This window comes from Poecile atricapillus, chromosome W (genome assembly GCF_030490865.1).
Source record: "Poecile atricapillus isolate bPoeAtr1 chromosome W, bPoeAtr1.hap1, whole genome shotgun sequence".
In the NCBI taxonomy this organism is placed as follows: Eukaryota; Metazoa; Chordata; class Aves; order Passeriformes; family Paridae; genus Poecile; species Poecile atricapillus.
In genome coordinates this window covers 104,693,070-104,719,774 of record NC_081288.1, presented here as the reverse complement: position 1 = coordinate 104,719,774, position 26,705 = coordinate 104,693,070, and the positions used below count along the sequence as shown (strand labels likewise).

Genomic DNA, 26,705 nt, shown 5'->3' with positions numbered 1-26,705 from the left:
ACGTCTCAGTATCTTACTACTACTTTGAGATTTAAAATCAGCTGTTCTGCTACTACCTTACTTGATTCTTTCATCTCTTCTTAGGACTTCAGTACTATTCTCCCTGAATCATGCTATTCTCTCCTTAGTAATTAGCTGAGCACCTACCCTACAATGGTAGTCCATGTGTGCAGTTCTCTGATTTATAAACACTGAAGGAAGGCATGAAACACAGGCAGGGGCTGGTTCACTCAGCATGTTAAGACTTGCCATGTTTATATAAAGACAAATTGCACACTAAAAGTGCCTGAAAACAGGTTTTATTTGCAAATACAACAATCTTAGTAATTCAGGAACTCTACAGGCAAACAAGAGAAAGATAGATATTAGAAAGTCTTAAATTCTTCCCCGCATGTTTTCATTTAGTTCTAAGCAGTTTTAGTAAGATGTTCTGGATTTATCTTTTCTGTTCTTGGAAAGAAGGCACTATCTTTGAGTGGTTGACATATTTGTATCACATATGCAAAAACCTTAGATGCTGTTGCTGTTTCTGTAAAGCTTATCTGAAGGTAAAAAATACTGATCCTCTGTCCTCACTCCCAGTTTCCCTCTGAACAGCTAAACAGCCTGAATATGGCATTTTGTACAGAGGGCCTTGAGTTTGATCCACTTACGGACTCCCTGCTAACATCCAGTAGAAACTGCACAGGTTTCTGACCCAGGATCACCCACACACAAAGAGGATCCTCACTTGTCAGCACCCTGCCCCACGCAAGCGGGCAGCAGAACATGCAGACGGTACCTTAGGACAGCAGTTCTATCACTGGCCTTGAGAGAACCTAACTGGTCTCTTTCAGTCCCATTCTACGTCTGGAAAAACGAAAATTAATGCAAAAACAAGACAGAATATCTCTATGCTCCTTAAGAAGTTTCTCCTGTCCTATTGCGCTACAGGGCCACATCCACTGGAAAGCCTGGCTCGTTGGGACACAGCCTTTGTGTCCTTACGGTCATTAGTTGCAGCCGAACCACCAAATTTTGGTGTCTGCTTACTCACATGTGGTGGCTTTCACAGTTTCAGTTGAGCTCTGCTTTTGTATAGGTTACAGCAAGTTACTGCAAATTTCCACAAAGAATCTGATTCAACAGGTTTCTGTTCCATCTGCCATTGTACAGATGAAAATTATCAAGAACTAACAATGTGGATTTAAAATATGCTTTTTCTTTTTTTGTTTACTGTTTTAACTCGAAACATGTACCAGTATTAACAAGCAGTGCTTTGAAAACAAACTCAAGTCATTATTACCTACACTGAATTGTTTATAATAATGATAGATGAGAGGATCAAGAACAGATGAATTCTGCACTAAAAAGAATCTCTGGCTACTAAAAACCGGAAAGCTTCCTTAAAAACTACTGTACTGTTAATTTTTCTTTTAACTGTTTGCGAAAAGAAATTCTATTTTTTTTAGACTATGCATTTATAATTATTTGCCCACAGCAGTCATAACATTCAATTTCCCGTTCCACAATTCTGATTTTCCTTCGAAGTTTACCGAAATGTCTATGCTTCATTTAAGAGAGGAAGAAAGGTACTTGCAACAAATGTAACATCTGCTTTGCCGGCCCTCCTCAATGCAAAAATTGTTTGGATTAACATCCCAAAGAACTGTATTAAAAAGAAAGAAGAGGGATACAAACTGCCATGTTCCTCTAAGATATAACACATTTTCTTCTCTCCTCTTTACACTCTTTTATTCCCTCCACTCTGTATGTTCTTAATCCTGCTTCTTTCTGCTCTCTGATTCCTGCCTCTTTCTGCTGTCTTATTCCCACCTCTCCATATGCTGTTATTCCTGCCTCTTTCTGCTGTCTTATTCCCACCTCTCCATATGCTGTTATTCCTGCCTCTCTGTATGGTCTTATTCCTGCCTCTTTCTGCTCTCTTATTCCCGCCTCTCTATATGGTCTTATTCCCACCTCATTCTGCTCTCTTATTCTCTCCTCTTTATACTCTATTATGTACTCTGGGTAAATCTGGTGTTTTTCAAAGACAACAAAAACAGAAGGATTTAACTCATCATCCACACAGCTGTCATAAAACCACATCTTGTCAGCACACTTCTCTGGGGGACGGACATAGGTTGTGTTGCCTTTAACGTAGTCTCCAACCAGAACGCGAGCCACAAACATCAAGTGTCCCTGTGGCGTAGCTTGACAGTAGGTGTGGGAATAGCGAGCATCTCTAGCAAAGTAACTTCCTAGAAAATGAGATGAAAATGTGGTTGTGAGGAGAATCTATACAGTGACAGCAAAATCTGAGCATCCCCTGGGTTTTCAGGAGGTATCTGACTCAACTTTCAGGAATTCTCTTAGTCAGTTTACAGAATACCACAGAAATTTTTGCAAGGAAGGGGACTGCACTATGCAATTTCCATTCAGTATTTGCGATTTTAGGAGTAATTATTTATACGCTATATCAATAAGCACACTACAGGTCTGTGTGGTATGATGAGAGGAACAGACAAGAAAACACCTTCCACAATCACACTGAGGGCATGCAAACCCCTCTGCTCCCTGCCATACAAACTAATTTCTCTTGTAAATTGAAATTATGACCTCAGACATCAGAAAATGCCACCTACAGGAAACCCCTGCAGTAATGCACTTTACACTTCGTGAGAAGACTTACTCCCAACCCAAAGCTAATCCTGGCCCTCTTAAGAAGGACCATAATAACAATTCTTATCTTTTTTTTTTTCACCTTCTGTAGTTAAAGACTTCAGAACTTGGATTGCTCCACTATCAGGGGAGCTTCAGCAGACATCTCACTTTCTACATACCCTTCCCATAGTTAGTTCCATTGCTTCCACAAATTCTCCAGTCAAAGTTCTGAGTGCAGATCGTTTTCATGGAGGTGATATCAGTTCCGTGGAACAGGAGTTTTTCCTGGACTTCCTTTCCTCCATTTTCCCTTTTCATCTTCTCTTTTTGCCTGATAAAAATGAAGGGGAGGAGACTGTGACCCATGGAAGAAAAGGCGAAAAGAGGTTTTTTAAACAATTCAAACTATGTGACATCCATGTTAATGTCAGCTGGATGAGGTTTTCCAGCCTGCTCTCTCCTCTCAGAAGATGAGACACACTAGCAGCATGATGAACAAGTACGAGATGAGCACTGTACTGACACCACTGCTCAGCAATTCTAGGTAATTCTGGCTTTACTCAGGAATTTAGGGATTTGACACTATTCTAGTTGCCACTGTACCAACCTTTCACTCCTCTGTAGGGCCCTACTGGTTGGGCTTTAAGGTATCTTGTCCCTTCCCACCCAAGCTCTCAATGGAGTGGAGGCAGCATTAACCACACAGGCTCTGTGCTTCCACAGTGGCTCAAAGCTTGTGCTCCATACCACAAGCCCCAGCTCCTGCCCCTGCAAGAGGTCAGTGATGCTGAGATGGGGCCAGGACACAAACCCAGCCTGCTTTGCTCACTGCTCACCTCAATGGTTGAAGCCTGAGTCAGACTGAGCTTTGAACAGGGTCAACAGAGAAATCACAACAAAAAGCTCAACTTGCATTTCCCATCATTATTCAACAGCATCCAAACACCTCTCAGGTTTTCAGAAGCTGCTGAAGTGGACAAGACAGCGATGTTCTTCAAAAAGTCATCAGCTATAAATTAAAGAGAGCCAGGGGGAGGAGAGAATCCTTCCAACTTGTAAATTAGTAAATGAAAAGTTAAGAGGAACGGACTGAAATGTCTTCAGTAAGAACTTACTGTGAAGGTGGTGAGGCCCTGGCACAGGGTGCCCAGAGAAGCTGTGGCTGCCCCGTCCCTGGAAGTGTTCCAGGCCAGGTTGGACAGGACTTGAGCAACCTGGGATAGTGGAAGATGTCCCTGTCCATGGCAGATTGGATGAGCTTTAAGGTCTCTTCCAACCCAAATTACTCCGTCATCCTCTGGACTTGGCAATGTAAACTCTGCCTGCTTAGCTTAATTACCTCATTGGAGAAGGATAAAAGGTATGCACTATTACATGTTTTGAAGTCTCTTGTGTTTTGCTAGATTAAAAGGTTTTATGAAATCAGTAGCTGATAACTGAGTTCTATCATTTTGCAGGTGAAAGCACTTACTTGAGCAATATTTTTCTACTCCATTACCATTCCATACAGTCCTTGAACACTTACTTTTGTTTTAAACTAGACAATTGTTCTAAGCAACAGCTTAATCTTACATCAAACTAATTTGAACATGGTTGAGCCTCAGCTCTCATCTGCTGGTATCCAGCTTGGCCGAAGTACCTGGAGAGTTCAATATCAGTGATGCAGATGTTGAAAACCAGAAAGGAGCTCTGGAACTCAGGGATCATCAGGTTAAAACACAAGGATTCTTTCTCAGTCAATACTGCCTTTGTTCAGCAAAGCACCTTAAATAAAATCTGACTGGAACAAAAAGGCCCATGCAGCCTTTACTGTTTTTAGCATTTCATATACCCTAATGCATAAAGATTTGTAACAAACAAGAGGACAGCAGGCAGTTACTGCTCCATCCCCGAGACAACTGCTGTTCCACATCCCTGTGGGTATCCTCATCTCAGTTTTGCATCATGCATCTTTCTCTCCATGCTCCTCTCCCCCTCTTCCAAGGAGCCACGCAAAGGGAACCTCCCCACAGAGCACTGGCATTCTGTGGGAGGCCTCAGACACCATTCTCACTCCTGAAACTGCTAATAACGAAATACCAGTCAAGTAAAGGCAAAGGTGGCAACCTCCTTTCTTTCCTAGAAAGCATATACGAGACAACCTGTTCTTGCAGACTGCCTCCTTATAAGGATAGGGAAACAAGTACTAACCACTGAAACACCTTCCAGAGGGATGGATTCTGAATCCTCTGTATTTTAAGGATGCTGTAATTTTTCATAGTCTGATGAAACTGCTGCTTTATTCCATTGTATTCAGAGGTTGCACTGCTGATCACCACTGCCTATAAAATACAAACCAAAGCAAAAGAAGGCATGAGGCTGCAGTAAGCTCAGAACACGCAGAAGCCCAATTCCAGCAGATACACTTTCAGAAGGATCCCCAAACTATGCTTATGAAGGGTAATTAAATGCTTTAGATCATGACTATGTGAATAACCAAATATCAAGTAAATCAGAGTGTCACTCCAGCTTTGCAAGGACACCTCACCTCTCTTCAGGAAGGATGCTGAAAGGTTTATTATCTCCAAGACTTGACACTTGGAACTTTAAATATCAATGGAACAGAAATTGCAAAAAGAAAATTTGACAGATTATTCCAGATAGTGTCAGTTTTATATCTAAAGCAAATTAAGAACAAAAGACGTTAGATAACAGCATCATTTGTAACTAGACATTTACAAGAACTTCAGCTATTACAGATGAAACAAACAAAACACAAACACCCTCCTGGCATTGTAGTGCCTTACCTTTTCAAAGTTAGAACTCAGAAAGCTTCACTTAAGTATGGACTTCAGAAAAAAACCCCTACATTTCTAAACAAACGTGACACTTAATACCTGCTTAAACAAATACATCTCCTTTCCCAAAAGAAACAAAGTCTGTTTAGCCATTATCCTTTTATTTTTTTAACCATACATTTTGTGTTTAAAAATCCATTAAGAAATGCTCATTTTTCCCAAAGAGAATTAAATGCAAAACATAATTAAAACATTACTTGAGCTCTTCTGCTTGTTTTTGTCATGCAAAAATTTTCCATTTTTTTCTCCAAAGTAACTAGTCTTTAATCTTCTAGAATCAACATTTATCTCTATAAACTGCAAAATTGTGATGCTGGGAGGCTGATGTCACCTGGTAATACCTTCCACTTTAGCACAACTTAAGCCAAGTGGGGACTCAAGATAACAAAGTGAAATCCCAACATCCCACGTTCCAAAGTGTTTTAAGCAGGAAAGCTGTGGCCATCCTAAAAGGTAACAAGGAAACTAATATCTTACCCTACCAGGCAAAAAGTCCCTGTTTTACAAGGCTGAGCTTAGAGAGAAAATAAAATTGGATAAAACTTGTGTTTCACAGTGACATTTAAGTACTTACTAATGAGGAGATCACTCACAGGGAAGTATTCTAAAGATTAAGAATAAAGTCAGCTGCACAAGAAAGAAGTATTTATTTGAATTTATTTAAAAGCCTTTAAAAAGTTGAGTGAAATTTCCCATGTCTCAATACAGGAGCATTTTCCAAAGTTTTATAGCACATAAAACAATCAGGATGTGCAAGTACTGTCTACACACTCTGTGGCACCACAGCCCAAGTTGCTGCATTTCAGTACTACATCTTTTATTTAGAATCACAACATGGTTTGGGTTGGAAGGGACCTTAAAACCCATCCAGTGCTACCCCCTGCCATGGGCAGGGACAAATTCCATTATCCCAGCTTGCTCCAAGCCCCTTTCAACCTGGCCTTGGACACTTCCAGGGATGGGGCAGCCACAGCCTCTCTGGCAACCTGTGCCAGGGCCTCCTCACTAGCCTCAGATGGAAGAATTTCTCCTAATACCCAATCTAAACGTACTCTCTGTCACATTTGAAGCCACTCCCCCTTGTCCTGTCACTCCAGGCCCTTGTAAATCATCAGCTCAGCACAAGGGGGGTTCAGGGCATATCCAGCTCTCACCACCAGTATCCCCAAATCCTTCTCCCAGGGCTGCTCCATCTGCTTATCTCCAGCCTGGATTGACCCCAGGAGTTGTCCTGGCCCAGGTGCAGCACTGGTACTTGCTGAACCTCATGGGATTCCCATGGAGCACTTGAGTTTGTCCACATCCCTCTGGATGGCCCTGTCCTTCAGGTGTGTTACCTACAGTGTTCAGCTTTATGTCATCTGCCAATTTATTTATACATGAAAAATTGCCACTTAAACTACAAATGTGCTTTTGCTCTGCTGCATCTTTTAGGCTCATGGTGTGATTCTTGGGGTCCTGTGCAGGGCCTGGTGTTGGACTCAATGATCCTGATGGGTTCCTCCCAACCCAGCATATTCTGTGGTCTCTTCCTCAGGAACTGTAACCTTTCTAGGTAAAACAGAGGGTCAGCCATGCTACACAAGGCCTAATCCTGTAAGAAAGGTACTTCCATTGTTTTATCATACGATGGCCTCCAGACAACAAATTTGTTCTCCTTTCCATGAAAACTTTGTGGGTTTGTCCTTATTTCCCCAAGAATGCTTTTAGTGCTAATAAAGGCTCACAGCACCACATTGCTGTTGAAGGCTGATATGGCATAACTATGCAATTGCTTCAAGCATTTTTCACCTTCAAGCATGAAAAGGAAAATCCCACTCAGTGTGAGCGTTTGCTACCCTGTTATTAAGGAGCAGAGCTCCCAAGGCAGAGAAGGAATCACTGCTCTGGCAGCAATTCCCACTAGAGTATGACTGCACAAGAGCAGTACTCTGTGACTCACGCCCTGAGCTGTACTTCACTGGGGCTTTGGAAGGAGCAGGGTTGGTACTGGTGGCAGTGACCCCACCAGAAGTTACATTTACAATGCACAGACACTCTTCACATTGCATCCTGTGCCTGGTACAGTGCAGCAAACCTTGGTCTACGTGTGGCCAGGATTCAGCAGCACATCAGCCCCACAAAGACTGACAGGAAACCCCACATCCACTGCACACTTTTCTCAGTTGGACATTAAAGAGACAATTGTAAACCCAGCATGAAGTTTCAGGATATAATAAACTTTTTTTTTCCCCCCCCCTTTAGCTACTAGTTCCGCTTTGTTAAAACAAAGACAGGAGAAATTCACACCAATTTTCCAGTCAGTGTTACCAATTTCCATTGTGCATTTTATACACTTCTTTCTACAGAACTATTCTCAATGACTTACAGATTAAGACACAGCAGTACTAGAAAAATAAGCAATATTTCCAAAACACAGGTTCTCATTTTAAGACAAGATGACTTTCTGCCTATCTCACAGGTTCCTTTTTAAAATGGATCACTTGCAGCGCAGCAGATTTTGCCAGGATTATTTGTCCATGTGTGAAGAGAAGGCAGTTCATCAAGTTGTAGCTGTCAGCTCTTACAGTGGTCACCACAAGCATGCAGAATCCCAGCCACTGCCAATATTACCTACTGCAAAAAAACAAGCTTAGGGTCCCACAGAAAGATTTAATCTAGCCCAGGCTTTCACTTTTAGTGCCAACAGGTATCATGGGCATTATCACTTTTCCTTTCCTGTGAAAGGCACTCACAAATTAAGAGATGTTTTCTTAGGTGCCAACTCAGCAAGCAAACTGAGCTCTGGGGAACAAGGCAATCCTTCTACTCACACATCCCCACACTTAAAGCCAAAAGACACTATGGATCTGTGCAGTGCATTCCAAAGCCTCCCACATTCACCCCAGTGACTCCAGAAACACCTCAACAAATGTACTCAACTAAAACTCACACAAGTTTTCAGAGCAAGTATGGGAAGCAATTAAATACATACAGCTCAACAGACCTTAAAAGAACAGAGCTACCTGTCTTTCTGGCATTCTTTGGAAAAATTTACACTTGTAGTTAAGATGCTGATAAGCCAAGGGAAGAGCAGATTCCTTTGTTACTTCCACTGAGCTCCAAATATCACAGGCAAATCTTCAAATGGGTTGCCTGCCAGATTCCCATACACTCTCATCATCATTATTTCATGTTTTCTCTATGAAAGTCATGGCTCAACAGGAGGGTCTCTCTAATAGTTTTGTCTGACCCTGTCCTCTATGCAGTAAATAATCAAGTGTACTTTGCCATCAAATCTTGTTGAAGCACCATCACCTTCACTACCAAATTTTGTTAAGTAGTGATTTTATAACAACATAGCACTCCTTCTCTCCTGTAAGTGAAGTGCTTTACTCCACCCATGACACTGACACACAGCCACACACTGGTGCTCCTCAGCCCCCAGGGTATCTGTGCCAACACAACCTGGTCAGCATCACACAAGATTCTGTGACACATCCAACAAAGAAAACTTCTTACACCTCTGTTCCTCAAGCAAGGTCAAAACCACTACACAAACGGCAAGTGTAACATGAAGAAGCCTCTTTCTGGAGTCCTGTAGTACTTCCACAAACTGTGCTGCGCTTCCAGAAGGACTGCAGGACCTAGTAATCTTAACACACATTTTGGTCTACACCCATACATTTTGGTCTTGGTAGATCAAATAAGAACATAGACTTTGGGTTGACAAGGGTTGGGTTGTTTTGTGGAAGACATCACTGCAATATTTTTTTTTATTTTATGGTTGTAGATCTTTATTTCTGCCATTTCTTGAGGCCAAGGTCTGTGCTCAGATCTGTGATGTATGTGACAGTACTGGAGGATATAGAGACTTCCTTTCCTGGATCTCCAATTCAAACTTATTCTTCCTGTCTTGAATTTGGTGAGTTTTGGGTTTGGTATTTGGAGTTCTGAGTTTTTGGTTTGGTGAGTTTTCAGTATGTAGATTAACACCTATAATGCAGTTGAAGTTTGGCCAATTCCCAAGGCAATTTGGCACCTGTTTCATGAGCCCTTCCTTAGGACATCACTTAGATCTTTAGTATACCCACGCAAGAAATTACATCTATCCCTTTTTAGCGTCTATGCAGTTACAGTTGATTCAGTTAAGCTCTGAACTGTGCCTTTCCATGAGGATTACAAGAAGGAGAAAAAAAAATACCTTGTATCCCAATTCAGGCAGTGCAGATGCATCCCAGTGACTAGGACAGGTCTGATTTGGAATAGAAGAATCCCCCTGGCTGCTTGCAAACAGACAGAAAATGAAGTGTTAGTAATTCTAGTACTGCTCCAAACACTCAGATTTGGAGCATTCCCTTTGGCCAATTCCTGTATTTCAAAATTAACAAAATAAATCACAAAGAAACTGGGAAAGAGCCTCAGTCTGTAAGGTGGGCCCTGCATGCTGCCACTCAACCACCACAGGCCTCTTGCACTTGCTTTTTTCAGTAACAGCTATGGCTGAAGCACCTGAAGTAACGTGTACCCCAGGCAGCAGGTGATGCACCAAGACTACAGTTTGTGATACAACTTTTGTTGCTCAGCCCCATGGATAGGCTTTCACCAGCAGCACCTGTGTTCTTTGTACAACCACTGCTGGCACTAGGAGCCATTCTGCCTTGTAATTATTTCTGAAATATGAAAAACCAACCTAAAGAGCACTTACCCTGTCTTTATCTTATGCACATCTTCAGAAGACACAAATTTTGGTCGCCTGCAGACCTGTCTTCGAGTTTGAAAAGCAGTGTTTGTCTGAGTCATTTCTTGAGGAGAAAAAAGAGCAAGAAAAAAAATCATGAATAAGTCTACAAGATGGGGTCATCTTGTCATCATTAGTCATTCTTTAATGAAAATTGCATATTCACTGTCAGTTCTACTTGCTGAGGAATATTTGCACAAAGGCTGTATAAGATTCCTGTCTTTCCTGTAACTCTGTCATTGAACCTGTGCCTATCTGTGCACTATGCCTGTGCTTGCTCCCTCAAGCCACTCATGCTCTTTACTGCAGCAGCACAAAGATGCCTAACTCATATTTTTTACCATCGACAGACTTACAGTTCATGTGACTTTATGTGAAGACTATGACTACTGGTCAGATGTGAGTCTGGGGAGTGTCAAGGAATAAGGGGGCAAGGTTACTTTTGTAAGGGCCAAAAGATGGCCTCTGGGCCATCACAACTTCACTTCAAGTAAAGGAAACTGGTGGTGTCAGGAAAGGAAGTCATAGCTTCTAAAAGCTGGGAGACTTTGTAAGACAATGAAGCACTGCATAGTTGTAGACGAGAACCTTTAAAATTGCTACCTTTAAAATTGAGTTCATATTGATGTTCGCCAGCTGGGAAACGTACAGTGACACATGGATCTGCTTGATACAAGTTCTCAATAATAGCAGAAGATGGTGAGGTCACGCTGTTCTCTTCTTCCTTTGTGGGGAGAAGAGAAAAAAAGAAATAGAATGAGAAGTATGGCCAGGCCTAAACCCTGGATAACTAGCTGGAGTAGAGGGAAAGAAGAGGCCAACAGTAGGAGGACGAGGAATCTACCCAGAACTATGGTGGCCTGAAGCTGAGTACTGAATATTTGTAACATAAACACAAATACATAAATAGTAATGATGGACACATGCCTATCCCATTTAAATTCCTGTAACAAGTTGTGCTGGTTCTGGCTGGGGTAGAGTTAAATTTCTTCCAAGTAGCTGGTAGTGGCTGTGTTTTGGATTTGTGCTGTAACAGTGCTGATAACACAGGAATGTTTTAGTTATTGTTTAGTTTAGGCATGCACATAGCCAAGGATTCTGCTCCTCTCCCACCCCACTAGTGATGGGACTGGAGGGCACAAGGCATTGGGTGGATACACATTCAGAACAGCTGACCCCAACTGGCCACAGGGACATCTCAGACCATACAGTGTCACTCCAGCATATAAAGCTGGGGGGAGAAGGAAGGGGGAGACATTTGGAGTGATGGTGTTTGTTTTCCCAAGTCACTGTGACCTGTGATGCAGCCCAGCTTTCCTGGGCTGAGCACCTGCCTGTCCAAAGGAAGTGGAAATTAATTCCTTGTTTTGCTTTGCTTGGGCACACACTCTTACTTTATCTTTTAGCCTTTATCTCATCTCATGAGCTTTCTCACTCTCTCCCTAGTCCCAGGGCAGGGGAGGGGGTGGGGCTGAGCTGCCACTGGGTGTGATGGGTACACTTGACTCCTTACCAAACCAGAGTTAGTTTGGTTCAGGCTCCAAAGTAAGCAAATGCCTAGGCCAAGAACTTTTCTAGTTCCAACCTGCTATCTGAAAACCCACAAAGGAACTGGGTGACATGCTGAGCATTGGTGTATATGAGCTTGGAAACAAACACTGATGATGTAATTAATGCATGAATAGCAGGTGGTTCTTCCAAGACTAACTTGTCAAGGGAAAAAAAAGTTGCAGGCATAAGGAGTCTCACTCTTACCTTTTACTTTGCTTGTGATTTAACTATGAGCCAACCACTTCATTCCACAGATAAGAAAGCCTGAATGAGCTCCTTTCAAGCTCCTCCTGCTCCTGCTAAGGAGCAGCTGCACAGCTGTGATCTCTCCTGGACCTGGGACACCTCTCAGGGTGACTCCTTGAGCCTGAGTACTCTTTGAGGTTACTCGGAGTCTTTTAAACTGTACTCTATCCAACACCTGTGCAGTTTTCCAAGTCCCTGGATCATTTGTTCTACCACTTGTGCTGCTATACTGTAAAACCATATGGGGTATATTCATCTGCCTTAGTGGAAGGTGAGATTCTATACAGATTTATTTTCCTGCGTTTTTCAGATAGATTACTTTCTCATCAGAAGACTTGGACATACATGGAAGAAGACTGCACTTGATCTGAGAGAGCAGAGCAACCCTTACATGTCTAAGGAAGCAGGGCAATGCCTAGAAAAGAGGCAACTACTTAGCATGTATCTTAAGGACAGTCTCTGTAGGTTAAATCTCTGTAGGAGCCACAGCCAACTCCAAAAGGGAGCTCTCTTCTCTCCAACCTGTCAGCATTTTATCTTGTCTGTTATGAACAGATACAGCTTCATTACCTTAACCAATGCTGTAAAATTCAAGCACAAGGATTCACTTAATTAATCCTGTTGCGAAAAGAGGAAATGATGCAGAGAGGCTCCATATATTCCTGCAGAAGTGACCCAAAGCACAGGATGTGAACTCACCTGTTCTCCATATTCAATCCACTTGTCTTGGTTGTTCTTCCAGTACCAAATCCACTGTGTGGTCAGTACGAATGTTGGTTTTGTGACTGATGATGGTGTAGAGAGGCGTCGAACCAAAGAAGAAGAGCAGGTCATTGTCTGGAAATTTATGTTCCTACTTGGCAAGCTGTAAGGACAAACTCGGGTTTATTATAGTTAGCAGTGCATACTTTATCCTCTAATCCCCAGTTTAAGCTGGTGCCATTTTCTTTAATATAATGTAACTAAATTTAATTAGATCTGAAATGAGAGTATTTATTTCCCACAGCACATGGCAGCTCTGAAAACCACTTCCAAGCTTCAGAAGTGAACTCTGGCCTGTGATACACCAAATGCTACTTCAATCACATGTGGCTGTGCCAGCTTTACCGACAGTATCAGGTTCCAAGTACAGTGTGACAAAAGGAACTTCTGTGATAACTAAGTGTGGTTAAAGTCTTTGTCAGTACAAAAGCAGAACGTGCAAAGTCTGTGACTGAATTTGCCAGCAAACACCTGCAGCCTATCAACTTTGCTATTTTTCTGTGGTTACAAAGGATGCAATCACAGCAACCACAGCTGTGAGTTCTGCAAACTGCATTCATCACTGGAGCCACCTGGGCTCTTACTCCTGAGAAGCTTGAAAAGTTAACTCCCAGGCAGGAAGACTTTGATGGCAGCCTCCTCTTGGGAATATTGCCTGTGATCTACAGAAAACTGCAAATCAAAATAATCTGGTGCCTTAAGAGGCATGGGCCAAAACCAGAATACCATTTTGTGAATGGAATTGGGGTGCCCTATGAATCCAGGCGGCTTTGAGTGGGAATTTTTACAAAGGAGTTAAAAGAAAAACACACTCTTAAAATAGAAATAAAAAAGAGGAAAAAATAGATGGGTTGCTTACACAAAGGACATTTCATAAAATGTCTCTAGGCACATAACAGACCACTATTATTGTTATTGTTATATGATACTAACTGTAGTATGAAAGAAATAGCCCTAGAGAAGGACCAGCTCTGAAATCTTGTCAAAAGGCCCAACTTTGTTACTATAAATACACTGATTAATGATCTGAAATACTAGTAATTTCACTGTATTCCAGTGGCTTTTTACCTTGTACAGAGATTTAAATGCAAGATACAGTTTTGTTATTTTTAGAAGACAAAACTGGAGTGGGACTTTCATGCAATCTCTCTTACTTTGCTTTTTCAAAAGGAGAATTTCTCATTTTTACATCCTCCCAGCTTCTAAGAAGCTCAGTAATCAGAAACTGAGAAGTCAGACATCTTTAGGAAGAAAACACAAGTTTTCCTACACAGGCTCAATTCACAGTACTCCAAGCAAGGAGTTCAGCATTACTACACCTGCTGTTCTTTGGGTCACAATATGCCTTTTCAATTTCCTCCATCATGGGAAGTTCATGCCAGTCCAACCCATCATGTATCTCCCATTTATATGGCAAACGGTAATGAACAGATTTGCATTTATCTGTAACAAAATCAGACACAGTCAAGAACTCTGCAATCATTAACACAAAGAGCAAGACAAGAAAAAAACAAAATAGAACCAGCATCTTATACATCTTGAGACTTTCACTTCTGGGCTTTGGTACAAGCAGTGATGAACACTTTTCAGAGTGCTGAAAAGGGGAGTGTGTTTCTGCAGTCTTACCAAGAAAAACAATATATATATATATATATATATACACTGCCAAATACATTTGAAAGACACCAGAACCTTCCCTTTGCTGAGACACAACACTGGCAGCTGGGAGAGCAGTGCCACAGATAGGAAGTGCATGTTATGTGTCACACAACCATGTATCTCGGCTGTAAAAAGTCTAGTCTACACATCATTTAAACACTGATATATTTGGTTCTCTCTTCCTTAGTCCCTTAGAAATCACAGGGTGGTTGCCAAGGCCTGAAGGGTTTTCTTCTGACACTCCACATCCAAGTATGGACCAAACATCTTACAACTTACAACAATTTGCCCACTATGGCAAATAAAGCACTCCAACAGTTACTTGAGTTTAGTTATCTGGTGGCCACAGTATGGCTGGTTTGAGCCTGACCTTAACAGTTTCGCCCAGGTACACCATTCACATTATACAAGGTCTTTGTCAAGACCAAGAGGTCAGAGGAATAGCAGTACTTTAAAAACTAACTGGACAAGATCAGGGAAAGGAAATGTCATGGTACCTCCTCATAATAAAGGAAAAGAACCAAACCTGGGAGTTGAATTACTGTTCAGAGACAGCTCCCAAATACAATTACTTATGTTCTTCCCTCAGACGTCTGTTCTGGCCACCAAAAAGACAGTGGACTAGATTTATCTTTAGCTTAGCTGATACAACCACTGTGTTTTTTTAAGATGTTTTAATTTTAACACCTCAGATCACTTTTTAAAGGACTTAATGAGGGAGACTATGACTATTATCTGATGTACATAGGATAGATACACCAGGAATAAAGGGTGGTATACATTTATGAGCTGTCAATGATGACAGCATAAAGTCAATTCATAACTTGATCTTCTAGCTACAGAAAGGGTAACACTACACAATTAAAGGGCTTTGCCACAGAAAGGTACTCAAAAGCCTGCCCCCATCAAAAGGGCTGAAATAGACTGGATTATCCAGAGGAGAAAGGGTTAAGTATGCCATTTGGCTTTTCTCTGATTGTGTTTGTAATTCTGACTGTGTTTATTAATGACCTGGAAAGAAAATAAACTATTGAGAGGCATAATTGTCACCACTGGCCCAAACCACTGAGCAGGAGTGCCCTGCAGACAACTCTTCAACAACGTTACTTTTCATAAAGCTTACCCTTGTTTTTGCAGTACTTCCAGACATAGAATAAACAGATCTCATCACAGTTATCTTTCTTCTTGTCCTTTGAAGCTTCATCAGAGGAACTGTCCTTTTTACCTACAGCAAAGAACACAGCAGTCCATATTTGCTCTAAGAGGAAGATCCTACATTTGGTACTTCATCCCAGAAATAACAAGGATTTGACTGCAGTAGCAAAGTCAAGCACTTTCAGAATCTGACTATCCCCCATACACCCCAAACACAAAAGTCAGGGCTTTGTGACTGAGCAATAAACCCTGACACTGGAAGAAGTCTCAGTGAGGAAGGACAAGTGCAGCATCAGGAAGCTCAGAACAACACAGGGTGTGAATGACCATGGTTTTTGCAGTGAAGCTGGCTTTGTCTCCACACCAAGGGGACCAGAGGGTGCATAAACAGCAATGTCAGCTGAACAGACTGATTCAGGGTAGAAATGTTTCTGAGTCAGCCAGACAAACATGGGGGGAGTGAACACAGGGCTCAGCCCCATGCAGAGGTATTAAACCTAAACAACCAACCAAAGAATTTTGAAAACAGCAACAGGCTTCAACTTCCCTAGGGACTGGGGACACCCAGTGAGTAAATATTGAGACAGTGAATGTATTATACAGATATGCAATGGGAATCCCATTATTATTGTGATTGAACTGTGCACTGTAATTGCTACGCTTTGTAAGTCAACGTCTGTATTTTGCTTCCAGTGGACTTTGCCACTTAAAATGAAATGAAATGACAGAAATGTCACTGTACTGGACATGGCCAGAATAAGATGTAATTTTCTTCACAGCAACCAATAAGATGCTGTTTTAGAGTTTTGACCAAAACAAGGCTGTTAACACACTCATGCCCCAGCTTCTGCTGAACAGTGATATACATCAAGGCCTCAGTTTTTCATCCTGCCCCCAGAGTTAATAGAATCAGGCTGTACAATAGCTTGGGAGGGGACACAAGTGGGCAAAGGACCCAAACTCACCAAACATCCCACACTATATAACACAAAGCTCAGTAATAGAAGGAAGAAGAGGGTGTTTTAGTAGGGTTAGCTACCTTTTGCTAGGAAATTGTCTAGCCTGCATGTGAGACACGACGAGTGACTGCCTTTGTAGGCAAAAAAAAGTGTTCTTTTGCTTAGTTTTCCTCTTCAACTTATTATTTGGGGAATTTTTCCCTCCCTCCCCATTTTGACCCAGGTTTTTTTGCTTTTATTCTTTCTTTTCTCTTCCCCCTGGGGATCAGGGGGAAGTGAGCAAGTAGCTGAACCACAACACCTGCATGACATCAACTCTTTTTAGATAAGCTCATCTCAAGACCAGACAGTTGGAAAAAAATCATACCTTTATCTTTATTTCCTGCTCCTCTTGGCAACTGGTCTTTGTTCTGAGCAGGTACGGTGCTATTGGGACCTGCATGAAAAGACTGAATGAATAGCACTGCTGAGCCAGAAGCCCAGCTAGCTGGCAATATCCCAATCTTTGTGGAAAATTACGTCCATCACACTTGTAATTTGATATGAAACATTACACCACCCATGTGTGGAATATCTAAAAGAACCAGTTCAGAGAGTACTGGACTCTGACAAGCTTTAAAGCCAAGGTCCTTCTGCCCAGAATAACAGGAGATTTATAAGTTGCCATTCACTCACTGGAAGGTATATCAAGACAACACCGCTCCTCACAAAGCTGTATTAATTGCCTACAGACATAAGGCAAAGAAAGATACTGCATGCACAGATAAAATTCTGTCACCATCCTAGGAAGGAAAAAATGTGTCCAGGACAGTACAGAGTGCTGCACAATGCTTGGTCAGAAATTCCAACACTGCTCCGCTGGCCATCTGGTACCATGGATTTCAGCACACAGTAAGGCAAGCACATAAGCTGCACTCAACTACCACAGGGAGCTGTCAGGCTGTGTGAAATCAAATCCCAATGAAAACCACCAGTTTCAAGACTGGAGGGTAAGAAACAATCCATACCTTTATCTCCTGCTCCTGTTGGCAACTGGTCTTTGTTCTGAGCAGGTACGGTGCTATTGGGACCTGCATGAAAAGACTGAATGAACAGCACTGCTGGGCCAGAAGCTCAGCTAGCTGGCAATATCCCAATCTTTGTGGAAAATTATGTCCATCACACTTGTAATTTTCCACTGCACTCCACTGCTGATACAACAGAGGTGCAATTACAGTTACAAACCCTAGCTAGTCAGTTATTGCCAGTCACTCAATTGCTGTTTTGAATGAAGTATTTTAGGCAACAAAAGTGCAGTTCTCCCTCCCACATGACTGTGCTATGGCTTACTCCATTCTTGCAAGCGCGTAATAGCAAAGAGGGGAAAAAATGTGTATATATTGCAAGAGGAGAAATAAAAAAGCTGATTCCACAAGGAAATGGTTGGTACTATTAGCTACGTATTTACCTTCAGAAGGTGGCACATGCAGCATGGTTTGCACTGTTTGCAAAGTTGTCTTTGGTTCTTTTGCTGGCTTTTTCCAACGATCATTTAATGGTCTGTAGTTGAGTACTGAAAGCACCAAAAGGACAATGGGGTTTAGCGGGCAAGTCAAGCAAGAACAGTTTCTACCTCTATCAAACTCAAAATCATGTTTAAGACCACTATTTCTTGCAACTTACCATACCCCTTCTTTGGTTCCCTGTTGAATTCAATATGCTTGTAATCATATATAGCCTGGAAGTTTGAAGCTATCTTCGCGTCAATGCCTCCGGCTTCCAACACTCTCAATGCGTGGCCATCCAAGAGGTTATGGGACATTATGCATCGAGGAAATTTACATTTCCCATGGAGAAAGTGTCGACAAACATGAAGCTTGTTGCAGTTGTTTTGCTGCTGACAGTGGTGACCTTTTTTGTTGTACAAGGAGCAGGTCTAAAAGTGGGGAGGATACAACAGGAAATGGAAAAGCACATTAGAAATTTTCTTTGTCCTATAGGCATGCAGCTTTAACTGCAGAAAAATGGTGATTAAAAGGCATGTGTTTACTGTGACTTCTTTAAATCTAGGCAGATTTCTTGCATAGAGGATCAGGTATTTTAAGCTGACTCATGCATTTTCAGTTTTGAAGTTGATTGTGTTTTGTTTCTAAGAAAAGCTAACCCAACAAACTTAGGAGTGCCAAAAATGAATGCAACAGTTGCATAAAATCAGATTAGTTTACAGTTATTCTATTTAAAAAACCCCTAGAGCATAATGAACAACAAAGAATAAGTATCTCCATAAAAATATGTACAGTGTCAAATGAGTTACAATTTCCTATTTGTAAAGTTTATCCTGCATTGAAGATTTGAGCTAATAAAATGGTAAGAATGCTTTGAGATTAGAGTACATATGGAAAAATCAATGCACTTCTTTATTCCTCTACTCACTAAAAAAGAGGTACACAGAGAATCAGACCAGAGAACAAATCACAGACCAAAAGCTCCTTCACATTGACCACTAAGCACCACAGTAACAGTTTTTTCTCTGGGAGCAGCCTGTAACGAGAAAGCTTCCTTGAGGGGGACAAACAGCTGTCTGGCAGAGAGTCCCAATATCACACTGGGACTCTCACAGATCCCCTCCAAACCCCTCTTCTCAGGATCCACCAACCACTGCTCAGGGATGATGGGCTGGGCATCAGTCAGTGGGTAGGGAGCAACTGTACCGGGAATTACTTGTTTCTCTTGGGTTTTATACTTTATAAATATAACATATAGTTATCTATAATATAGAGATATTAATCTCTCACTCCCTCTCATTGCAGTTATTATTAGTATATTTTATTTCGATTATTTAAGTATCCTTATCTCAACCCATAAGTTTTACCTCTTTTCCAATTCTCCTCCCCATCCCACCAGGGTGGGAGAGCAAGTGGCTGCATGGTACTTATCAGGGCTTAAACTATGAAAATAGGGTATCCACTATTTAGCTACATCAAGAAAGCAGATTGTTCCCTTGCATCTGCCAAGAAACAGAAACAAAAACCAACCAAAAAACAAAACAAACGAACACACATGCGCACACACTCCAAACAAACCAACCAACCAACCAACCAACCAACCAACCAGGAGAGCCAGAGAGAAAGTGAAGGAATGTGTGAAAATCCCTGATGTTGTGGTGCTGTTGCGTTTTTCTTACTCTGAACCCCAGTTCAGGTCACAGAACACCAAAGTGTCCTCTTGCTTGAGAGCTTCCTACATGCCATGTCTTCACACACACAAGCAGTCAGCATTTCTAAGCAGGAAAGAGCCAAATTGTCTTTTACATCCCACCTCCAAGCTCTCAGGTTTATGAATGGTCTGCACTGATCACAGTTTTCTCTTGATTTTGCTATTTTACTAAATACTGATAGGAGTTAAAAGTGCTCCTAAATTACAGGTAATTAATGATGCCTGCAGGGGTGAGGGCTGAACAGATTTCTAGTAAGCACTTAAGGCTAATACCAAGAATAGTTGCAACTATTTGCTCATTACTGGGAACAATTAGTAATTCTCCTTGCTTATCAACACCATGCTCCTTCAGTCTGCCAGTAAAACATACTTTAAAACTCTACACCATAAAAAAATTATATTTTGTCAAAGACTAGCATTTTCACAGCAGGGAACAAAGAAACAACAGAACTGTTGCATCAACAAATCTGTGGAGATTATAAACTTCAAAAGACAAAGGCAATACTTCGGTAATTTCTTAACCAGGAGCAGCTGCAGCCAGAACAGGATATGGCTGACTTTGAAACAGCCAAACCTTGAAGACAGTATTGCCCTTATACACACATGCTGAATCAGAATGTTCAACCAAATTTAACAAAACCAATGAGTAGCATACAATATAGTCAAAGGTTCCTTTGTAGAAAGACAGAGTAAAAAAACTCCATGCACTTTGGAAGAGCCATATTTCAAACAAAACTAACTGCAGTCATTTGGTCGTCTTGCTCACAGATTCTTCTCATCTCTTATACCCTCAAGCACCAAAATGGGTGCAAGCCTGTGCAGGCCTATATGGACTGGAAAAGGAAGGGAGCACTCACTTCCCAGTCTTCATCATCTAATAGAGAAGAAGCAACAAATTGGGTTTTGGTCATACCTTTCACCCTGTAAGCATGTACAGTTATTGTGATCTTTCAACTCTCTCTTGCTTATCTCACCCTTTTTAAACCTCTGGTCAACCTGCTGACATTTTAGTTTGCTTGTTTTATGCTTTATAACCATGCTGTTGGGAAAACAGAAATGGCACACAAGACAAGCTGTAGCCTTGCTTCCCACCTCCTGCTATCAGAGGGCAGGTCTGCTCCTGACACATCACAGATGACTGGGCCTTCTCCAGATGCATGTCTCTGGGTACTTATTAAACATTTTTACTGCTGTGGGGGTGATTTTTTTTATTATTTTAAGTACACAGCCCTTTCACAGTCTGGCTTAATGTTGTTTCACATTGCCACTCTCATTCCTCCTTCATTCTGACTAATCCCGTTTCATATCTTAACAGCTGGGTGTTAAGATCAGAACTCCACATTCTCTCTTGCCCTCTCCCATTCCTAATGAACAAGAACTTTCTCTTAAGACATCAGTACAACTTACATCAGGGAGGAAGAATGCATCGTTTTGGAGAAGCAGGACTTGCAGCTCATTCTCACTGAGGCCAGACAAATTATGTTTTTTTAGAACTTTTTTGTTCTCCGCATTCATGATGTCATGCGAGTACTTACAAGAGCTGCAAGAAAATACACAGAAATATGTTTATTCCTTTAGTCAAGTTCATGTAAAGAAGAACCTCAGATAATGTGCAACTTGAGAGAAAGGTGGCTTGGTGGGAGTCTCTGTGAACATTTACTTGGTGTCTGTAATTAGCCAGAGAATGGACCAAACAGCAGAACTCCTCTGTGAAGTGCTGTGACCCTATCCTCCTCATTTTAAACATCAATGCAGCCAGACCCCAAGCATTCTTTGCCTCCAAGATGCAAGTCAAGGAAGATCCAAGTCAAGTCACATGACCTAATGTAAGAAACGGTCCAAAGTTTCCCTCATTTGCCTCAACACTGTCGCAAGAACAGAGACTAAGACCCTAAGGACCCTAAGGGACTTTGTACAGGGGTTCTGGCCTGGTTGAGGTGGATGCTTGCCAGGTGATTGTTTGCAGGTGTACTTGCTGTGCTGCCATGGTGCACTGCCTTCGTTCCTGCTGCTGAGCAGGGACTTGTAAGGAGCAGCCTGTTCTGTACCTTACACCTGCTTCTCAGAGCAACGGGTCTCATCACAATAGCCTAGGAATTTCCCCACCTCTTGGCCAGCTGCCCCTCACTTTTGAAACAAACTATAAAAGTGACTTTCTAAGTGAACTTCTTTAAGATCTCCCCTTGGAAGAAGATCCTGGTGACCCCACCTCGTCCGTTGGTAGCTGTAACTCCCCCTTCTCTGTTTTCTTTCTCCCTCCCTCCCTCTCTCTCTCACCCTCCCGTCTATCACAGAACCCCTGTTGTTGGCACTAAAATAAAGGTACCCTATTGTTGTGATTTAAACTGATATCCCTTTGTGCCTTTTTGCACTCTGAGATCAAATGAACCTCACACGACTCTAGCTTGTATTAGAGGACCGTGACACCTGAACAGCTGGAGGGAAAGTTAATTTTAAAGGCGTACACCAACCATGCCAGAAGTTGCAACAGCCTTCATTTTGTGAACATAAAAGGTTGTTGCCCTTGGGACGGCAAGTAAAGATACACACTAAAGTCTGCACAAAACAGAAGTGACAGTGAAGCTTAAAACAACACATTTTGCTATCTTCAGTAGCTGTGAAGTTTTATTAAAAAAAATTAAAAAATCAAAACCCAGGTAAGTTTAACTTACAAGTTTTGATTAAAGAAGCAATTAAGCTAGAATAATGAAGTCAGTGGTGCCACTTACGAAGCCCAAAGTATGATGAGTATGAATTAGAGAGGGAGATTGCAGATTTTTTACATCTATTTGAAATGGTACTGCAAATCAGTAACCGAGAGGAGACACAGAGTCAGCCTGTGCATTAATTCAATGCAGTAAAATTCAGTTTCCTCATGTCCTGCTCTCCAATACATGATCGATACAGCCTTAAGTTTAGACATACTCAACCAGTAAAAGTACCTGTTAACTCACCAGACTGAAGTCTATCCCTTTACTCTTTCAGCCTTTAGTTAACTCATGAAGCTCTCCTCGTGAAGTTTTATCTCAAGGTGTGTATGCAATCCTTCCATACAGACCCTTATGTAGGTATTTCTCCCCTGACCCCTGCTACCTGTTGAACACATTCTTTGTAAGCAAGTAAGCAGGAAGGGCAGAACTGTGCCGTCTTTGGTCCTGAGAAACAACCTTCCAAGGCTTTCTTCCAAGATGCTGTAGGCACTCAATGACTATGAAGGTAGGTAAGCTACAGAGTATGTGAGGTGGGACCCATCACCAGTGCTCTTCCACAGTCAATCTGAGACTCCACCAACAGTCACAGTCTTCTACATCACTTGAGTCTGTACTTCCAAGTCAAAGGCTGAAACACTCTACAAATACACAGCTGAGTTCAGCAAGACATTCAGGAAAAATGAAAATAACAGCAAAAAGCCATTTGCCAGACATTAGTTAGAACAGGATTAACTGGACTAAAACAATGATTCCACTAAACCAAAGACCCAAGTAGCTTGCCCATACATTTATCTTTCCAGGGATTCTGAAACAAAAGGAATGCAAGACCTGGAAGCAAGGCTAGATTTTACCTTATCGGTTAAAAAATAGTCTCTGTCTGGATCTAGGTCCACCTAGCAGAATTTCTGCCCTCTCATTTTAATCCAGCTCCCTCCCATGAAAGGTATACTCTCTGCTTTATTAATTTTTAACGCATACTAAAGTGATTTTAAATACTTAGTGTTACGGAGAGGACAGGTGGTTTATCATAATGAAGGGAATTGCCTCACTGCAAACTTTAATTCACACAAAGTTATCCATCATGAGTGTCTGCACATACGTCAAGGCATTTCCAACAGTGAACCGCATGGGAGCTTACTGTATTGCCTGTAATGTAACAAAAAATAAAAAAATATTATTATCCTAATGATGAGAGAGAGAGAGACATGGCTTTTCCCCTTCATGCTATCCAGGTCTTACTGCACAGTGATCCATTTTGGTGGGGCAGAAGAGGAAGGATCCAGTGGGATCATGCATGTTCCTTATGCTCCATCAGCACCAGACCTGGGGCTTGGGGTCTTAAACTACGAAGTTCTTCCATCAGTAATCGCAGTGGCAAAGCTGAGTTGCTCTTCTGCATTTGCCTTTGGTTTCCTTTATTTTAAACTAGGCACCACCTTTTGGCCACCTGTGGCTAGAGTGGCTGCCTGGTCTGCCCATCCCATGAGTCCTCCATCTTCCAGAAACTGAGACTGATGCACCTAGGGTGATTCAACAGTGCCTCCCAAAGACAGGGCCGTAAGCCAAGCAGTGACATCAAAACTCAACTTTTGTAACTCTCTAGAGCGAAACCAGAGGGCATGACAGCACTTTGCTTTCTCCTTCTGAGAAAAAAGTGTAAACTATTTTACTTAGATGCCGGGGGGGATGACCGACGGGCTCGGAGATAAGTAGATTTAAACAAACCAACAAACAGAAAATGAAAGAAACAAAAAACCCCAAATCGTCGGCTTCTACCGACATGGCGGGGGCAGGGCACGAGTCCCTCCGCAGCAAGGATCTCCCGCGGCTGATCCGAGCAGAAAACTGCCCGCTCCTCCCGGGACAGCAGGGCGGGAGCGGCACCCCCGGCGGTGCTGGCATGTGAGGGGTTTTGGGGGGTGTGAGAGGTTTGGGGGGCATAAGCGGCTTAGAGAGGGAGTTTGGGGGGTGGAGGTGGGGACTCGGAGGGGGCTAGGGTGTGTGAGGAGCGGGGGGGGTTTGTGGGGGGATTGGAGGGTGTAAGGCAAAGTTTGGGGCGGACGTGAAGGCGTTTGGGGGGTGCGAAAGGTTTGGGGGGGGTTGTGAGAGGTGGGGGGGGTGAGGGGATTGGGGGGACCCCGGCCGTCCCCACGGGCTGCCCGCGCCCCCCGCGCTCACCTGGGCCTCACGTAGCACCTGCCCATGAGGTGCAGCTTGCAGAGGTGCAGCCGCTCGCAGCCATCGCACTCCTTGCGGACACAGACCCGCACGTCCGTCACGGCAAGGACCGCCAGGCCGCCCTCCACCACCAGGAACTGCCGGGGGCCCGCCGCCGACAGCGTGTCCTGCAGCTGCAGTGTCGACAGCCCGATGTTCTCCTGCAGCTCCTGCAACCCCAGCCGCCCGCCATGGGCACACAGTGTCTGGGTGAGGAAACTGGACACGGCCGGATCGCACATCCTGCCCCTCCGCTCCAGACGGGACCGCGAGCGGGACTGTGTCGGGAGCGGGGCGGGAGCGGCAATAGGAGCAGGAGCGGGGCGGGGACTCGTCGCTGCCTCTCGGCCGCTCTGGACGGGAATCGAAACCGAAGGCACGGGCGGGGCCAGCGGCTCGGGCCGCGCTGGGGGCAGGGATCCGACCAGCCTCGAGGTCTTCTTGGCTGAACATCACACTGGAAGTGAATAATGCAAGAAGTGACTGAAAGGACTGAGAGGTTTCCTTGTTATTATTACGGAATCACTGAGTGGTTTGCGCTGGAAAGGTCTTAAAGATCATCTCGTTCCCTCCCCTACGCTGGGCAGAGTCTCCTTCCACTAGACCAGGTTGTTCCATGCCCCATCCAACCTGGCCTGCAACACTTCTGAGATGAGGCAGTCTTGCCTAACCTTTCCTCACCTTGCTAACTTTTGCTCTCTCTACACTAACTCGAATCTAGTGCAGAGCGTTAAGCATATAATGCAGGATAAAACATATACACAAATAACTGTAATGTTTATGTAGCAATGCCATTACTTTTCTTCCCGACTGGAAGTGAGCTGCTGATGAGCACTGGTTGCAGCATAGTGTCCTGGCAGGGCTGTAAAGCTGTGCTGGTTTTGGCTGGGGTAGGTTTTTCTTCAAGTTACTACTGTGGGACTGTGTTTTGGATTTGTCCTGAACACAGGAATGATAATAGAGATGTTTTCATTATTGCTGAGCAGTGCTTGCACAGAGCCAAGGTCTTTTCTACTTCTTGTACTGTCATACTGGGGAGGAGCCTGGGATGCATGGGAAGCTGGGGGGGCGGGGGGGGGGGGTGGTGGGAGAAGGAAGGCTGGGACATTTGGAGTTACAGCTTTTGTCTTCCTAAGACACGGTGGTGTGTGATGGGGCCCTGCTCTCCTGGAGATGGCTGAACACCTGCCTGCCCTTGGGAAGCAGGGAATTAATTCCTTGATTGGCTTTGCTTGTGTGTGCAGCCTTTGCTTTCTCTATTACACTGTCTTTATCTCAATCTAGTTTTCCAGCTTTTACCCTTCTGATTCTCTCCCCAGTCCCACTGGTGGGGAGCGAATGAGTGGCTGCCTGGGCCAGGCTGCTGGCTGCGGTTAAACCACGACAAAAGCAGAAGTGCCAGGCTCCTCTTAATGTTGAAGTAGGGCTGGGGAGGGTCTGTAGGATGGGGAAGAAGCACAGCAAATACTGAATCGAAAGAGGGTTGAGGATTAAATCCATTTGAGATGAGCTTTTATACTGAAACCCTTTGTCACTGCAAGTTTCAGGGACAGTATCAACTGCTCCCTCTGGATCAGGAAGTTAACCTTGAAAATAAAGTGAGTGGCCTGTGTTACCTGTTGTTGATGGCTGATTTGAAAAGCATGTGAAACTACAAAGTCACAGTCACTGTTCAGGTCATAAAGAGAGAACCACCTCCAGGAATAAGGCCAAGGTGGTACTTGAGCCTGTGGTATGCTCTTTCTTTGTTGTTGAAGGCTACGTAAGAACCTTTTCTTTGGACATACTTCCTCATATCTGTTCCCCTCCTATGGTAATTGAAGCAATGAAATGATTTCTAAAAAGAAATAGAAGAGGGAGGAGTTTGCCACATCATAGCTTTGGAGAAGTATATTGATAGTTCTGGGTTAGTTTATGCTCCAGCTGTGGATATTGGCATTCTCAGGTTTCAACTGATCATCAAGTATAATAAAACTCAGATCCATGCTTGAGGTAGTTTCAGGACTGACTGATAAGGTAGAAAATTATTCAAATAGTGAGTCAGCAATAT

At 42.9% G+C, this 26,705-nt stretch overlaps 1 protein-coding gene across 2 annotated transcripts; it reads right to left on the bottom strand.

Annotated features, from left to right (window-relative positions):
- Nucleotides 1–229: 229 nt before the first annotated feature.
- On the bottom strand, nt 230–24,968 carry LOC131591492 (zinc finger CCCH-type antiviral protein 1-like). Of its 2 annotated transcripts, XM_058862261.1 has the most exons (16): nt 24,617–24,968; nt 21,135–21,267; nt 18,195–18,447; nt 17,980–18,084; nt 17,540–17,602; nt 16,900–16,968; nt 15,542–15,643; nt 14,079–14,202; nt 12,697–12,862; nt 10,804–10,924; nt 10,168–10,264; nt 9,664–9,742; nt 4,834–4,964; nt 2,823–2,974; nt 1,864–2,240; nt 230–1,815 (listed from the first exon to the last, which is right to left on the bottom strand). In XM_058862261.1, exons 1-16 carry the CDS (start codon nt 24,895–24,897, stop codon nt 1,693–1,695), a joined length of 2,376 nt encoding a protein of 791 aa, XP_058718244.1. In that variant the 5' UTR covers nt 24,898–24,968; the 3' UTR covers nt 230–1,692. The 2 variants fall into 2 exon arrangements, with proteins under 2 accessions (XP_058718244.1, XP_058718242.1); XM_058862259.1 differs by having other exon boundaries at nt 230–2,240.
- Between the last annotated feature and the right edge of the window lie 1,737 nt (nt 24,969–26,705).